The sequence below is a fragment of the Muscardinus avellanarius genome (genome assembly GCF_963383645.1).
Source record: "Muscardinus avellanarius genome assembly, chromosome: 17".
Classification (NCBI taxonomy): Eukaryota; Metazoa; Chordata; class Mammalia; order Rodentia; family Gliridae; genus Muscardinus; species Muscardinus avellanarius.
The window spans coordinates 51,893,737-51,912,015 of record NC_137803.1 but is presented as its reverse complement, the minus strand read 5'-3'; the positions used below and the strand labels follow the sequence as shown (position 1 = coordinate 51,912,015).

The window sequence follows — 18,279 nt, the reverse complement described above, 5'->3', positions numbered from 1 at the left end:
GGACGGCTACAGCAAGCCGAGGTGAGCCGATGCGGAACAGCCAGGCGGGATCTTTCGGCGCAGACAGCATTTAAAGCTCCCAGTGGCTGAGCTCAGCACACGCTGCAGGGATTCAGCGTGGAAATCAAAACCAGAGAAGAAAAAATACGCCAGCCTCATGGCCGAGGGCGTGGCAGAGGCGCCATATTGCCACCGGCGGCGGCAGCAGCAGTGAATTCACCGAGTCCAGTACAGCTACATCTACGTACTCAAGAACAGTGAGTCAAATTGCGGGCCACAGAGGAGAAATCCCAGTATTGTGCCTCCTGGGACTTGACCCAGTGAGGGAGTGGTGGTGGCAGAGATATCACACCATAGGAGAGCGTGCAACCTGGCACCCCCCATAGTTTAAAGCAGCCTCTATCGACTCCCTGGGTCGGAGACTCTGTGATACAACCCAGTAAAGGAGTAGTAGGGTCTGAGATAATACAGACTCGAGATCCAGAGCACCTTAAGTGAAGCCATAGTGACCCAAGGGAAGAACCCAGAGAAGGCACAAACCTCTGAAATCATGGGAAAGAGGAATAACACTGAAGTAATGAATGTGCACAACCCCACAACATCAGAACCTGATAAAACAGAAAATCAGAGATTTCTAGAAGATCAAATCAGGAAAATAACTGTAGAAATAACAGAGGTGCTTCGAAAAGAACTCAGAGAGAGCCAAAAAGAGATAAAGGATGCAATTAATGAAGTAAAGGCCTCAATTCAAAGCACAAACAACCGATTAGACCACATGGAGAACAGAATCTCGCTCTTAGAAGATGAGCAATCCAAAAATGAATGCATAGTTTCTAATCTAGAAAAAGATATCCAACAGCAGGAATCTGACATTGAAGAAATATGGGCCCATCTTAAGAGAGCTAACCTAAGAATAATTGGAATAGAGGAGGGAAAAGAAAGTGATACCAAAGGGATCAACAATCTCTTCAAGGAAGTAATAGCAGAAAATTTTCCAAATATAGAGCAAGAGGTTGATACACAGGTCCAGGAAACTTATAGAACTCTCTTTAGACAGGATCCGAGAAGAGGATCCCCACGCCATATAATTGTCAAAATGACCAATGTGGAAGCCAAGCAGAGAATCTTAAAGGCAACAAAAACAAAGGGCCAAGTGACATTCAGAGGCAAACCAATTAGAATCACTCCAGACTTCCCAAACCAAGTCATGAGAGCCAGAAGGGCTTGGAGTAACATATTCCAAACTCTGAAAGAAAACAACTTCCAGCCAAAAATTTCCTATCCAGCAAAACTTTCTATCAAATTAGATGGAGAAATAAGAAGCTTCCATGACAAACAGAAACTGAAGGAATTTATGTCTTCAAAACCAGCGCTAGAGAAAATACTCAAAGAGATTAACTACAAAGAAGAAATAGGTAACACTCACCAGAACCAGAGAAACAAGAGTTTCCATCCAACAGACAACTAAGATTGGTTATCTGTGGAGATTCATTATTTATGTTAGTCTTTTACCTATCTCTAAATTGTATTGTTTGCCTTTATTGTTGTTAATTTTTAGGATTTCTAGTTGGAATATTAATATACCTTCAGATATAGCATTTGGAAATATTTTATCCAATTCTATTAGTAACTTTTAACTCTGTTTACATTGTCTTTGGATATACAATATGTTTTTTATTTTTTAGGGAGTTTGTATATTCTTCTGTTGCCTGTGCCATTGAAATCATATCCAAGAAATCACTGCCAATTTCAATGTTGTGAGGTTTTATGACCCAGATTTTCTCCTAAAAGTTTATAGTCTTAAGATTTATATTTAGGTCTTTTATCTAGTTTGAGTTAATACTTGTATGTGGGATTAGGTAAGGGTCCAATTTTATTCTTTTCCATGTAATTATTATTTTTCAACAATATTTAGTTAAAAGATTATTATTTCCACCACCAAATCTTTGTGGAAACCTTGTCAAAAATAACTTGACAATACAGGGAAGAAGTTAGCTCTAGGCTTGTATTTAACTCCAATGGTCTATATATCTGCCTTTAGAACAGTACTACACTGTTTCAATTATTGTAGCTTTATATGGTTTGAAATCAGAAAATATACATCTTCTAGCTTTGTTTTTGCTTCGAGATTGTTTTGGGTATCTAGAGTCCATATTCCATATCAGGATAGATTTTTTTCTGAAAAATAAATATATGATAGTTTCACCTAAAAAAAAGAAAAAAATATTCTCTGGTAAGAAAGAAAGCAAAAAGAAATATTGAAATGTTATCTTTAAGTCATCAAAAGCTTGGTATCAGACAAATGAAACTGTTATGTGAGATTATCATTTTTAATTTTGGATAAATTGCTATAATACTAGATGTCAACCACTAAGCCAAGCATGGGAGGGAGGGATGGGGAGAGAATGGGGTGGGGATCGGGTGGGGGCTGACTGGGCGATGTGTGCATGTATGTCTACAAAAGTTTGTATCCCACTATGATGTATGAATACAGTGCACCAATAAAATAAAATTAAAAATTAAAAAAAAATAAAAAAAAATAAAAAAAACTTAATGACAGCAGTTTGAGCCAATTTTGGAATGCATATACTATTAATCATTATGTATAAGAATGTAGCAATCCATTACACAACAGGACATAGACTTCAGTCTGGAATTTACATCAAGGCTTTCGATGTGTGTATTTCACTACTGAAACCCAGGGCTCCGTGCCAACTGCAATTGCAGTTCCTGTGCCTGTGAGTTACAACCGGCCATGATGGCTGATCCTCTATAGCGATGATCTTTTAGCACTGCAAGCTTCTAGTTTCTCTCTCTAGCAAGCTCTGTGTACCCAGACAGCCAACTAAGAAAACAATGACAGGTACTTATTCAGGAAACAATTCTGACATTTTTAAATGTATTAGCAATGGGGCAAAGCTTAAGTACGTGGTAAGACCAGGTTGCGAAGCACCCAGCGCTCTCAGCCAGCTTCCAAAACAGGGGATCGAGGCTGCCGTGCTCCTGTTGACCCAGATTGGCATGATCTCAGGAAATTCGAGGGACTGTGGGAAACTTACATAGCATCCTCGCTCGGGCCCCACAGTTTCACCAGTGTGCTTTGGTACTCTCAGTGTACGAGTGTCCATCTTCCAAGATTAGTTGAACCATTGGAACCAAACAAAACCATACACTGGCTATAGATCAAATGCTTCCCTCTCCTCCCTGCCAGTCTCAGTTGTCCCACAGAGGCTGTGGTGCATGTTGGGCCTCCTATTTAAGATAAAGGTTTTGAGTAAGCCGATCTGGACCATATTGTTTTTATTTGAGAAAATCTGACTTTGCTTTAAAGTTATAATAAACAGGGATTGTAAAACAGGGAGGAATTTATTTCTAAATGAGGGTAATTTTAAACTGTAAGTTTAAATGAGCCCAAACATTTTCATTCTAGAGATAAAAAACGTTCTGACATGAAAAATGGTCTAAAACAATAATCTAGCGTTATGGAAATTGCTCAAAAGAATCCGTGAGAAGATTGAGTTCGCTCAGTCTCTGTGCTGCTCCTTTCAACAGGCCAGCCTTGCTGAACCAGGGCTGCAGGGGGCCAGACCCCTGATTCTCCCAGTCAGGTGTTGCTTTCATGGTCCACAGCTATGGCCTCCAGCATCCAGAGAGTGCCAGGAGGGATGTCTGTCTGTATCCTGGAACTCTCAACACAGCCCTTAGACCTGCTTGGTGCATCTTAACTTGTTTGGCTTAGGGACAGTGGTCCAGACTGGAAGGATGGGTTCTATTAGCTTTGTTAAAGTTTGGTCTTCTTGAAACAACTGCAAGACAGATCTTAAAATAGCTCTGATCAAGGAAAACCCAATACCCTGTTCAGTTCGAGGCCTGCCCAGGACGTCCCTCTCAGGCTTGAACCGAAGAGCCAGATTCACTCTCTGGCTGCCCAGAGCACATGTTCCCATAAACATTAATTTATGCCATGTCCCAGGTGAGCTTGTAAATATAGAGAACCTGTGAATACCTGAGCCTAAGAGTATGTTCAAATACCCCAGCCCCCTTACTCTTCTCTGGACTGGACCAAGAACGGATGCTCTGTTGAGAGCAAACTCCCAAGATTTCCCTCGAGTTAAGTGTGTCCATGGGTTCACCTTTTAGTTGAATGTTCACACACATGGCTTTTTTTTTGGGGGGGGGCTTATTTAATAACATGGCCAGGCAGAAAAGTCCTTTTAAAATATTGTTTGGTGAGGCTGATTGCAATGTCCTAGCAAGTGAATTTCATTATGAATAGGCTTGTGACTTAAAATATAATGATTTCTAGGAAAATCCTATAAAATCCTATAGCATCTTGTTACAAGGGAAGAAGGAAGAACCGATTGATACTGAGACAACATGTGAAAGTGATTGGTTACTGCTGTGACCAACCATGGCTTAAGTACGCCCTCCAGATTTCCATGTGCCGAAACTGTCGGTGTTGAGATGGAGGGGCCTTTAAGGGGTGGGTCCTAGCGGAAGGTAATCCCTGATGGATGCCACCTTGGAAAGGATTAATGCTGGCCTCATGGAATGAGCTGGTTCGCACAAGAGTGAGTTGTCATAAAGTGAAGAAGCCTCCTGTGCTCACTCTATTCTTTGTGAAGCCATTTCTTTTCCCCCTGTCTGCTTCTCTGCCATGTTGTGATGCAGCCAAGGGGGCTCTCTCAAGAGGCCACACAGATGGGTCCACCGATCTTAGATTTGGGGACTCCAAAATATTCTGCTAAATAAACCTCTTTTCTTTATAAAGTTCCTGGCATCAGCTGTTCTATCATAGTAACACAAAATGGACCAAATGCAGTTACCCCAGATGTGTCCCATGATGGTCTATTCCCAGACCTTATTTTAGGCATACTAAAGTGTGTGTATGTATGTGTGTGTGTGTGCGTGTGTGTGGGGGGGTACTGGAGATTGAACTTGTATTATATCTCCAAGCTATGCCACACCTCGATTTTTTTTTTCTTCAGTACTGGGAATGGAACCCAGGAGCATTCTACCTCCGAGATACACTTCCAGCCCTATTTTTAATTCTATTTATTTATTTATTTATTTATTGGTGGTACTGGGAAGGGAACCCTTCTCCGGGTTACATTCCCAGACCTGTTTTTTTTTTAATATTTTATTTGGAAACAGGGTCTCTTAAGCCAGTGAGGCTGGCTTCGAACCTGTGCGATCCTCCTGTCTCCACCTCCCAAGCACGGGGATTACAAACGTGCCCCACCATGCCTGGCTTAATCTTTATTTTTGAAACAAGGGTTTACTAAGTTGCAGAGGGAGGGCCTCACTAAGCTGAGGCTGGCCAGGAGCCTGTGATCCTCATGTCTCAGCCTCCCAAGTGTTGAGATTACAAGAGTGTGCCACATCACCTAGCCCAACCCAATCTCGTCTGGCCCAACCCAGAGGCATTCTACCTCTGAGCTACATCCTTTTTATTTTTTGTTTTGAAACAGGGTCTTGCTAGGTTGCTGAGAATCTCACCAAATTGCTGAGGCTGTCCTCGAACTTGCAATCCTCTTGTTTCAGCCTTCCAAGTACTGAGATTACAGGCACCACCACGCCCATCTTGCAATGAGTTTTAATGTAGGAGAAAAGCAATGATGACTTTTGTACTCTTTACCAACTCACTAAAGACTTCAGATCTCTGACTTGGTCATGTTTGTTTAAACGCACAGCTGACCTACCTCTCTCTGTAGGTTGATGTCTGCTCCTTGTAGAACTAGCTCCTTCACGCAGTCTATGTGGCCGGCATAGGAGGCCACCATGAGGAGTGTGGTCCCGTTCTGGTGGAGGAGAGAGAGATGAACAGTTAGGCCTTGGAGAAGAGGCTGCAGAGAAGTCATCTCTCTACCCAGAATGCATCTGGGTGCAAAATTTTCTGTAGTGATAAAAGTGTCTCATGAATATTCTTATAATGCAGACTGAATGGGGAAAAGCAAAGCAACAAATTGCTGAGGCTGGAATTTGCTATTTATAAATGTATTGACTTCTATTATCTTTAGAAACCAAGTCCAAGTGAACCATAGTTATGGCATTTTCAGGCAGCAGTGAGATAATCTTCTCATTTTATGATTCATCATAAATGATTCTGGAGCTATTCTATTCACTGCTATTTATGAAAAAATGAGTTAAATGGTAACTCGTTGGTTTTCTGTATTTAGAAATCTTTAAATTTTTTAAAAATTTATTTTAATTAAAAATTTAATCATATTCAAAAGTATTTAATTTTAAAATTATTTGATACTTAAAATGATTTAGGTAAAGAATGAACTGAGACTATAGAATTGAGAGTCGGGACTGTGAGAGACAGGTCCATCTCTGTCATCAAAATACAGTCTGGCTTGGTGGTACACACCTGTATTCCCAGTACTTTGCAGGTTTGATTGAGGCCAGCCTCAGCAACTTAGCAAAACTCTCAGCAAGCTGATAAGACCCTATTTTACAAATAAAAAATCAAAAGGGCTGGAGGTGTAGCTTAGAGGTAGAATGTCCCTAGTTCCAAAAACAACAGTATAATTTGGGGCAAGTTGCTTAAAATTGGTAGGTCCCATTCATTTCATCTTAGGACTGGGGGCTGTAGGTGTCGCTCAGTGGTAGAACATGTGTTTAGAGAGGGAAACAAGAAAACGGGTTCAAGGACTAGAGGTTTACATGTGATGTGGATCCTTCCAGGGAGAGTGGACTTTTATAGTCTAATTTGCAATTGTTTTCAAAGGCTTGAAATGGTAATATAACCACTTTTAGGTAGCAGTAGGTGAAACCTTGGTGCTATGGTCTAAATGTGTCCCTCCAAATTTCACATTAAATTCTAACCCTCACTGTGATGGTGTTGAGAGGTAGGGTCGACCTTTCTCCCCCCCCCCCCTCTCTCTGTATATATATATATATATATATATATATATATATATTTTTTTTTTTTTTTTTTTTTTTAAACAGGGTCTCTTAAGCCAGTACGGTTGGCTTTGAACCAGCAAGAGCCTCCTGTCTCCACCTCCCAAACGCGGGGATTACAAGCATGCGCCACCACACACCCAGCAAGAGGTAGGGTCTTTTGAGAAGAGATTGAGTCCAGAGGGTTTTACCCTCATGAAAAGAATCAGTATCCTTATAAAAGAAGTTGAAGGGCGGGTAAGCATGCAGAGTCACCACCTATGAACAGAGACAGCACACTTTCTCCGGACACAAAGTCTGCTGGCACCTTGACTGTGACTTTCCCATCATCCAGACCGTGAACAATAAGTTTCTGCTGTTTTTAAACCACCCAGTCTAAAGTATTTTGTAATAGCAGCCTGTATGGAGTAAGACACTTGGTTTAAAGCCAATATGACTAGACAAGCTAAGAATATACTTTTTTTGTTGTTGTTGTTACTGGGGATTGAACCCAGGAGCATTCTACTTCCGAGTTACACTCACAGCCCTATTTTAATTTTTATTTGGAAACAGGGTCTCACTAAGTTGTTGAAAGCCTGACTAAGTTGCTAAGGCTGACTTTGAACCTGCAGTCCTCCTGTCTCAGCCTCCCAAGTACTGGGACTACAGGTGTGTGCTACCATGCCCAGTAGAATAGATCTTTTTTACATGAGGAAAGAGAATTATTTTTATCATGGACCACACTGGTTGCAAAATAAAAATTAATCTTGAGTTAGAGGAAGTAAAAAAACATTTAATTTCAGTATTTAAAGAGGAATGGAAAAATATTAGGCTCATTTGTTTTAAAGAAAAGATGACTGAAACAAATAATTATACTTCTTCGTAGATTGTATTTCAACTCTACATCATGGTCAAATAAAAAAAGCCAGAATAAAACTGTGGACAAAAAAATAAAAAGTATTATCTTGAGCTACACAAAATATTTCATTTATACTTAAAGCCTATCAACTTAGCCATACATGGTGGCACACACCTGTAATCTAGTACTTGGGAGGTTGAGACAGGAGGATATCTGATGTAAGGTCAATCTCAGAAAATTAACAAGACCCTCAACCACTTAGTTCAGACTCTATTTCTTTCTTTTTTTTTTTTTTTTTTTTTTTTTTTTGAGGGTCTGGGGATGGAACCCAGGGGCATTCTACCTCGGAGCTACAGCCCCTGCCCTATTTTTTATTCTTTATTTTGAAACCGGGTCTCACTGAGTTGCAGAGGGCCTCACTAAGTAGCTGAGGCTGTCCGTGAACCGCGATCCTCCAGTCTCAGCCTCCTGAATGCTAGGATTACAAGCGTGCGCCACCACGCCCGGCGTTCAGACTCTATTTCAAAGTAAAAAATAAAAAGGGCCAGGCGTGGTGGTGCATGCTTGTAATCCCTGTGCTTGGGAGGCGGAGACAGGAGGAGCGTGCAGGTTTGAAGCCAGCACACTGGCTTAAGAGACACTGTTTCCAAATGAAAAAGTGTAAAATAGGTCTGGGAGTGTAGCCTGGAGGTAGAAGGGCTTCCAGGAACCGCCAAAAAATAAAAATAAAAATAAAAATAAAAATAAAAATAAAAATAACTAACTAAATAAATAAATAAAAAGGGCTGGGGGTACAGCTCAGAGAAAAAATGCACCTGGATCAGGTTCAATCCCAAGTACCCCAAACAAAACACTATTAACTTGACTTATTTTATTCTCTAAAGATTAAGATTACTTTGTTCCACTGGCTAATGTTAAAATGTATTTTTAAAGAGCTACCTGGTTTTGAACAGAGCATAAATAAATGTGCACAAATATAATAAAGTCCAAAACAAAAAAATGCTTTAATACATGCATTAGTACATCTAAAAAGGTTAACTGAGATATGGCGGTGGTGTGTGCCTGTAATTCCAGTACTTGGGAGGCTGAGATAGGAGGATCACAGGTTTGAGGAAAGTCTTAGCAATTTAGCAAGGCTTTCAGCAACCTAGAGTGAGCCTATTTCCAAACAAACAAACAAACAAACAAACAAACAAATTAGGCTGGGAGTATAATTTGAAGGTAGAATGCCCCTGCATTCAATCCCTAGTAACACACACACACACACACACACACACACACACACACACACACACGTAAAATGAAAAAATAAAAGAGTCTTTCCATTGTACATTCTTATGCTAAATGTGCATCAGAGAGAAGAGAAAAGCAGAAAATGTAAACAGCAAGGATCAAAAATGAACGGTAGCAAAGTAAAGCTTTTGGTGTATGGGTTTCCTAGATTAAAAAAAAAAATTAACAATACTGTCTGTGGGAAAAAATTGAACATGGTCTACATCAGGTGAAGAAAAATTCCCAAGCAAGCCCGTGGGCCTCTCCTTGCATTCTACTGGCTCCCATGGCTTTCCTACGTGTCCTGGGGCTTGCCCATAGACAGGCAGTTCTAGCCTAGAGATCAGTCATAAGGAAGCACCCTCGAACCCAGGGCCAGGCTCAAGAGGACCTGGAGCAGGCGAAGCCTTGCCAGCGACATTCCTGAGGAACAAAGGCCTGCACTGTTTACGCACATCCCCCGCCCTCAGTCACCACCAACCTCAGAGGCCTCTTAGGAATGGCAAGATGACTGAATGGCCATTGTTGAGATGTTAAGGAATATTTTAAGGAATCATTTCTCCAGAAATGTGATGAAATCCTTTTTAAAAGTTAATTAAAAAAAATTTTTTTTGTACTGGGAATTGAATCCAGGGGCATTCTACCTCCAAGCTATACCCTTATTTCATTTTTATTTTGAAACAGGGTCTTGCTAGGTTGATGAGTCTCACTACTTGCTGAGGCTGTCCTCAAACCAGTGATCCTCCTGTCTCAGCCTCCCAAGTACTGGGGTTAGAAGTGTGAGCCACCATGTCTGGCTTTTTTAAATTTTTGGATAAAGAGGAGTAATCTACACAAATATTAATATCTACTCATGTGACCAAAGTAATTGCTGGTCACCTGGCAGACAGACAGACAGAGTGTGGGCTCTGTGGACAGATGGTTGGCAGGTCAGATGACTTAGAGCTCTGGGAAGGCCGGGCCTGGGGCGCAGCAGGGTGGCCCTGGAAGCCAGAAGACACAAGGAAGGCACTTGAAGGGTAACTTAAAGAGTAATAGTGGTCACCAGCGCCTGTGGCCCTGGCCACGAGAGTGCTGACTGTGTGGGGTAGGAACTGGGCCCGTGACACCGAGCAAGAACGAGACAGGCACATCTCACAGATGCCCAGAACCCCATGTGTCTGGCCTCTGGCAAGAAACAGATGGTACATCCAAATTGGGATAATTGGAAGGAAGTTTAATAAAGAGACTATTTTTAAAGCTGTGGCTTGGGTGTTGGAAACTAAAAAGAACAGGGTAGTTCTGGGAGCTGGTAACAATGGGCTCCATGACCAGTGCAAGGGAAGGGCTCCCAGGGCAAGCTGGTGAAGCACCAGGGGCGCACAGGGTGGGGCACGGGGCTCTGGACCCCTCCCCTCCACCCCATAACTTTGCCAAGGCTTCCATTGGCTGGACCCAGCTAGAAGGCAGCGGGAAGGGAGGACAGTCCTACGGTTCACCAGACTCTGGGACAGAGCCAGCTGCAGAAGGCACAGAGGGGATCTGGAGGTGCAAACCCAGCCCTCCTGCCCAGATGCCCAGGGGCCCAGGAGCAAACTCTGCTTTTTCACTCTTGGGCTGGGGGTGGACTTAACCACATTTGCGCAATAAAAGCTGGCATGGCAGGCCCCGGTTCCAGGAAAACAATAAGCTCTTTTGAAAACATTTTGATTTAAATGCTAAAATCATCTCCACATCTGAGGTCCTCCTCATCCCCAGAGATGTGGAGAAGTCCTGCTGAGAAAAGGAAACCATTTCCTGGAGCTGGGGAGGGGAAAATCCTCTAGGTAGGACCTGTTAGTGGGCAGAACATCTATTTTTTATTTCCTCTTTCTACTTGCTAATTAGTGTCTTTTTGTTTACAAAAGGAAAAGAAATTATAGATAGGTACCTGGGTGGATTTTTCAGTTTTCTCAGTCTTGTAAAAAACAAACAGACCCCCATGCCCACAGGAGCCCAGTGTGCTCCAAATTCCTTCTCTCTCTTTCCTCTCCCTTCCCCTTTCCTTTCCCCCTCCCTCCCCCTCCCTCTGTGTGCATCTCCCTCTCTTTCCCCCCCCCCCTCCCTCCCTCCCTAATGAATTCTTTACCAAGTGTCCTTTTCTTCTTGGAACCTCCCTGTGCTGCCTCCTAGCGATTCCTTCTTTCCTATGGTGGCCACCTTCTGTTTTATGCATGTAACTGTTTCCTTTCTGACTTCTTTTGTGGTTTTAAGTGCACCACTATACTTAGGACTTTTTTTTTTTTTTTTTTTTGGTGGTACTGGGGATTGAACCCAGGGGCGTTTTTACCTCTGAGCTACACTCCCCAGCCCTATTTTATTTTTTTCATTTTGAAACAGGGTCTCACAGAGTTGCTGAGGGCCTCGCTAAGTTGCCGAGGCTGGCTTTCAACCCCTGATCCTCCCGTCTCGGCCTCCTGAGTCCTGGAGTTACAGGTGTGCACCACCGTGCTCAGCTCACTTAGGACTTTTGGATACGGAGAAAGCAAGCAAACACATGAACAAACACACAGCACTGGAGAGAGGCGCGCTGGGCACGCAGACCCCGCGTCCCTCCGTCCCTCCGTACACTGTCTCTGCAGTCCACGTCCACTCGACCGCTATTCAGCAGCAGCTTCAGCAGGGCCAGGTTCCCCCTCCTGGCTGCCCAGAATGCAGCGTTGGCAAGTGGCGTTTCCTTCTGCAAGAGAAAACCAAACAGGATCTTAAAACCAGCACTGGTTAACTCGATCGCTTTTATGCCTGTCTATAATGCCATTTGAAAGAGAGAATGGTTTCAGAGTTTTCGCCCCCTTTGAAAGGCTCCCAGGCAATAGATGATGGTAAGCGCTTGGTCATGGGATGTGCCTTATCGGAACCAGACAGCAGAGCCAAGAGGTGGTCTGCAGAGCAATACGCAGTTGTGGCTAAAGCAGCATCGCTAAGCCCATTTCCCACCAATGTTCGTGCTTTCCTACCTTTTATGTCTTTGTTCACACAGTTTCCTCCTTGCTTGGAATAAACTTTCTCCATCCTTCAAGGCCAAGGCTCTGCTCAAATGCCATTTCCTCTGGAAACATTCCAAGTCTCTCTTCCCCTAAGCGAGCACAATACCTCCCCGATCTGCCTTCCTGAAGAAGCTTACTGGTACTTTTTCTACATCCTTAAGACTTTTCTGTCTGATCCCAGCTGAGTAAGTACTTCCTCACTTTCCCTCCACCTGAGTTTTCTGCTTCAGCCTGAGCCTACCAAAGGTTTCCTGTGAGACCAGGGAACCCTGGGCAGAGAATGCCATTCGCTGCTCTCATGGGGACTCTTCGTGCTGCTGCGGGGGCATTTCCAAGCAGCCCAGCTAAAGTTGGCCTATGAATGGGGGGCACGGAGCTGGGAAATGGGCTTGAAAAGGAGTGGCAGAGCTGAGTCTGCACAGTGTCCTGCTCAAAATCAAATCGATCAGGACTGGTAGAGAACGGTACTTGAGAGGAAGGGGCCCGGCTGTGGGACCAGAGAGCTCTGGGGGGCAGCCCAGCCCCGCACAACTGCCCTGGCCTTGGGAGTCCCCGGTGTCCTCTTGGGCGATGGAGATTACAGTACCTGCCTTGAAGTTTACATAAAGGATTAAATGATGTAGATTAGTTACCTAATACAATGCCCAACACACCATAAATGCTGGAAAGCGCTAGTTTAGGTCCTCTTCCTCCTCTGAGTTGAGGGCTTCGCATATGTTAAGCACTCTACCACTTAATTATATTCCTAGCCCTTAACTCTTTTCCTTACTAAGTTAAAATCAATAAAGCAATATTAAATTCAGAATATTAGTATTAATAGAGAAATTTGATCATCTCAGGAAAGTTTAAGGTATTTACATTGTTTAATAAAAGTACTTTTGGGGAAGTTTTTTATTTTTAATTCAGTGCTGGGGATCAAACCCAGAGCTTTGCACGTGCTAGGCAGGCACTCCACCACTGAGCTGCATCCTCAGCCCTTGGAAGAGTTTTTAAAACCTTTCTGATCCCAATGGCATTTTATGCAATATGTATTTAAAATACAGTCATGCATTGTATATAACAACATTTTGGCCAACAACAGACACACACACCACAGCGGTCCTTCACCGTTCTACTGCCTAATGAGATCGTTTGTGTAAGTACACTCCACGGTACTCGGGTGATGAAAGTGCCCAGTCACCCATTCTCAAAACATGTCCCCATCAGTAGGTGTAGCTCCATTTTATCTGTGGTTTCTCTTTCGATGGTTTCATTTACCCAGTCCTAACTATGGTGCAAAAATATTAAATGGAAACTTCCAGAAGTAAGCAATTCCCAAGTTCTAAATCACATTCTGTTCTGGGAAGCAGGATGGAATCTTGCCTTGTCTTGAGCCTTCCTGCCAGGATGTGACTGACCCTTGTCCAGAGCATTCACACTGTGTATGCTACTTACCCAATAGTCACTTGGCTTCATTTAGTTGCTTTTGAAGATTGACCCCATGGACAGTCTATCTCCTACCTACACCCTCGGCTCTTTTTATTTTGAAGCAGGGTTATACTAAGTTCCTGAGGCTGGCCTTGAACTTGTGACGCTTCTGTCTCAGCCTCACAAGTACTGGGATTCCAGGCATGCGCCAGCTCACTCATCCTGCTAGTCCTTAGTAGCCACCTTATCAGCTGTGCTTGTATCCAAGTTGACCTTATCTACTTAGTAATGGCCCAAAGTGCAAAATTGTAATGCTGGCATCTTATTACTATATATGATTATAACTGTTTTAGTATTAGTTTCACTGTTAATCATTTACTGTGCCTAATTTAAAAATTAAAATATCACTGATATGTATATATATATATATATATATATATATATATATATACATGTACATTTTTTTTGTGGTACTGGGGTTGGAACCCAGGGGCTTTCTACTCCAGGCTATATTCCCAGATCTATTTTATACTTTATTTGGAATCAAGGTCTCACTAAGTTGTTGAGAGCCTCACTAAGTAACTGAGACTGGCTCCGAACTTGTGCAATCCTCCTGTCTCAGCCTCCCAAGTGCTGGGATTACAAGCGTGTACCGCCACACCTGGCTTATATATGCATTTTTTAAAGACACTTTGTATATAGGGTTTAGAAACCTTTGTGGCTTCAAGCATCTACCAGGAGTCCTAGAATACAGTCCCTGTGAATAGAGAGAGGCCACTATATTACATTAAATATAATCATATGCTAAGTTTAAAAATGCCAATAATTTCAGCTATCAAGAAGGCCCTCTAAAAGCACAGTGACAGCAGTGATGACAGCATTGGTTGGTGCAAGGATTGCATTTCATTCCAGAACCCTTCAGCACACACCTAAGCCAGAGCTCTTGTGCATACCTGCAGGAGAAGGGCAAGGTGGGGAGTGATAAGCAGATCACAGGCATACTTTGAATAGCTTCCTGACTCATTGAGGAGGAAGAAAACCACTTCAGATTCTGGGTGAACAATTCGCCTTTCCTGAAGGCATGACTTCTGCTGCACTGGAGTTTTCCAATTCAGCCATGGCGTTCACACCCAGAGCTTGCTGCATGTGCACCAGGCTGGGCCGAACGGTATGGTTGTTGGTGCTGGGGAGAAGCAGTGGCAAGGCAGGGCTGACTTGTACCATACATCATGAAACAGTGCCTTTTTAGTAGCGACTGCACAAGACCAGAATCAGGTCTGGGAGGATGAATTAGGAAGAGAATTTAATATGTGCCATCAAATGGCTCTATTGGCTTTTCCTGAAATGTGAACACAGGCAAGGCATAAACACAACTCATTCTCAGTGACCTCGTTGTTTAATCCTAGGTTCAAATACCCTTGAAAAACCCTCTTCAAATAGGCAACATCTGTACCAGCTAGAGCCTCTCCTCTCTTTAGGAGAGTACTGGGAATTCCTCTACTGCTGGGATGGATATCCTGGTTTCCCATAAGACTCTAGAAATTGAGCTTTGTGAACAATTGTGTACACACAGACACACACACACACACACACACACACACACACACACACACAGTGTGTGGAACTAGGGATGGAACCCAGGTACTAGGGATGGAAGCTAGAATGCTCAAGGGCATTCTACCTCCAAGCTAAACCCAAACCTGATTTTATTCTTTTATTCTGAAACAGGGTCTCACTAAGTTGCAAGGGCCTCACTAAGTTGCTGAGGCTGGTCTTGAACCTGTGATCCTCTTGTCTTATATCAGCTTTCCAAGTACTGAGATTACAAGCAGGCGCCACCACACCCAGCTCAGCTGTAAATATTTCATTCTTCTTCAAGGGCTTGGTTTGCTGAGGCAGAGGTAAGGCAGCAGAGTTGATCTGGGGCAAGGAAGAGCTGAGTTTAAGTTCTGGCCACTTTCTAGCTCTGTGATCCTGAGCGAGTTACTTATCGTCTATTGGCCCCAGTAAATGAAGATAATAATAATACGGTACCCCTATCATGAGTGGAGAATTAAATGAGACACACATAAACACACTTAGATAGTACACACTCAAGAGATGGCAGTTACAAATGCACTGCCCTCATAGCTTTTCACAATCCTTGTCCAAGCAATACATTTACTTGGTCAGGGCAATGTGCTGGGAACAGTGGCATTGGCCAGGGGCTAGGCCTAGAGGTCCGAGCTGACTTTGGTCTCTGTCCACAGGGCTTTATGGCCTGACAGTAAAATAAGTCACATCAAGGGGCATCAGAAGTCACTGTAGGTGCCCAAAGAGGACCGCAGCTGCCTGTGGTGAAAGCACAGTGTGGAGAATGGTCAGTTCTACCTGCCAGGGGGCTGGGAATGTCTTCAGTGACAAGGAATGATTGCAGTGAGTCTTGAAAGACAGCTAGGGGCCTGTCTGAGGGGCCAAGGGTGCAGAGCGTCCCACACAGAGGTTTGCCCCAGCTTCCTGGGGACCTCCACAGGCCAGGCAGGCTGGAGCAAAGGGTGTAAGGGACAGAGGGTGCACGCTATGACGGTGGGCAGGGACCCAGGGCAGAGCCTGGAGGCCTCGTGGTGCTGTGCCGCTGAACTTGGACTTGATCCTGTGGGTCCTGGGAAGTCAAGGATGCATTTGTGAGATTCTAGCTATTTGCGTTTTAGAAAAAGGTCTCTGCGATAGCTTCAGGGAGAAGGAATTGAAGTCTGGAGCCAACTAACATTGGAATCTGCAGGGTTCGGGGAAACGGCATAGACTGGGCAAGAGATACAAGGGGCCCCAAAGGGCAACTGCAGAGGGGATGGGGCGACTCAGGCTAGAGACGTCTCATTACTTATTTGCTCATTGATTTCATTCATTACATTCGTTTCAAGGTTTCTCCCTTTCCCAGAAACCAGCTATTTTTTTTTTTTTTTCAGCAGTACTAGAGCTTGAACCTGGAGTGCTCCACCACGGAGCGACATTTCCAGGAGCATTTTACCTCCTAGCTACATCTCTAGCCCTTTTACCCCCCTTTTTTTGGTGGTGCTGGTGATTGAACCCAAGGGTGTTCTACCTCTGAGCTACACCCCAGCTCTTTTATTATTTTTTATTTATTTATTTTTTGTGGTACTGGGGATGGAACCCAGGGTCTTTCTACTTCCAGGATATACTCCCAGACCTATTTAATGTTTTATTTGGAAACTAAGTTGCTGAGAGCCCCACTAAGTAGCTGAGGCTGGCTTCAAACCTGCGCGATCCTCCTGTCTCAGCCTCCCAAGTGCTGGGATTACAAGCGTGCACCACCACGCCCAGCCTTTTATTTTTTATTTGGAAGCAGGGTCTCACTAAGTTTCTGAGGCTGGCTTTGAACCTGCAATCCTCCTGTCTCAGCCTTCCAAGTACTGGGGTTACAGGTGTGCGCCACCACGCCCGACTTAGACAAGAGACATTTTAAAGAGCTCAGTGGAAGAGCCTGGAGGGAGGAGGAGAGGACTGACTCCCAGGTTCTGGTTCAGTGCTGGGTGGACTGTGGCACCATTCATGAACGTCAGAAACCCCACATGAGGGGCAGGCCTAGGAGAAAGAGGAGAGCTCAGCTTGGAACATGCTGAGTTCCAAGTGCCCACTGGGCATCCACGTGGAAATGTCCAGCGGAGAAATGGCCAGCGCTCCTTAAGCTCCTCGTTTCCTGGGGCTCAAGAATTTTGAGCTGATGCTTGAGAAGTGCCGACTGGGTACCATATAGCATGTCCTCTGCAGAGACCACCTGCCTTCCACCCTCAGGGAGCTCAGGGGAGTGGGTACCACTACTAGCCCATTTTACAGTGGAGGTGGCTGAGGAATGGCGAGCCAGGCTCCAGCGCCAGGCAGTCTGCTGCCTCGGGCGGCCTTTCCGGTGAACCAGCTCACATGCTGCCTTCCAAGGATTCGTCAGTAGACGGCGAGGAGCCAGGCGGCAGTGACCTCCAGTGACCGCCTTCCTGCCCTCCATCCCAAGCTCCTCCCCTGCCAAGATGGAAAGCCCCCAACTTTCCTTCTTTGTGGGGTCCACACAAGTCACAGTCCCTGGACAACTTCCCAGTCTCCTCTGGGTATAATACGCACATAACCAAGAGCAGTGTGGTGAGGGACGGGGCAAGTCCTTTAGCCTTTAAAGGAGACAGTGTTGCCTCTCCCTCTGCCCTCTCAACCTTGAACCTCCACAATGGTAGGTCAGTAAGTCTGTGCAAAATAAATAAATTAATTAATTAAATAAAGAACCTGATGTGTCGAAAGTACATTACACAAACTGCAAAACATTTCAAAAGGCGAAAGCACACTACACAAACTGCAAAATGTTTTACCAAGTATGATATTACCATTTTTATTTGACACTGGGGATTGAACCCAGGGGCATTCTACCTCTGAGCTATACCTCAACCCTTTTTATTTTTGGTTTGAAACAGGGTCTCACCAAGTTGCTGAGGACCTTGCTAAGGTGCTGAAGCTGGCCTCGAACCCTCAATTCTCCTGTCTCAGCCTCCCGAGCGCTGGGATTACAGACACAGGCCACCACGGCCGGCTATGCCATTACTACTTAGTCTCTTTTTGGATTCTTCTGAATTTTACAGGAAAGCTAGTGAGCCTTCCTCAAGTTTGCTGGTGGATACACTTTGAGTAATGACAAATCAGGTTGAGATCTTGCTCTATATTGGGCTGTATACCAGGCTGTGTGCTGAACATTTTAATTGCTTTAACTCTTTCTTTTATTTGTTTGTTTGTTTGTTTTTGGTGGTACTGGGGTTCCTGGAAGCCCTTCTACCTCCAGGCTACACTCCCAGACCTATTTTGATACTTTTT

At 44.0% G+C, this 18,279-nt stretch overlaps 1 protein-coding gene across 1 annotated transcript in view; it reads right to left on the bottom strand.

The window, feature by feature from the left end:
- Positions 1 to 17,431, bottom strand: part of ANKRD29 (ankyrin repeat domain 29) — a gene marked incomplete at both ends in the record, with an annotated part of 56,624 nt that extends 39,193 nt beyond the window's left edge. Inside the window, 4 exons of the mRNA XM_080714713.1 lie at positions 5,703 to 5,801; positions 11,607 to 11,783; positions 14,500 to 14,614; positions 17,067 to 17,431. Of these exons, the coding sequence (XP_080570839.1) occupies positions 5,703 to 5,801; positions 11,607 to 11,783; positions 14,500 to 14,614; positions 17,067 to 17,431 (756 nt within the window). The remainder of the gene's footprint in view (positions 1 to 5,702; positions 5,802 to 11,606; positions 11,784 to 14,499; positions 14,615 to 17,066) is intronic.
- Between the last annotated feature and the right edge of the window lie 848 nt (positions 17,432 to 18,279).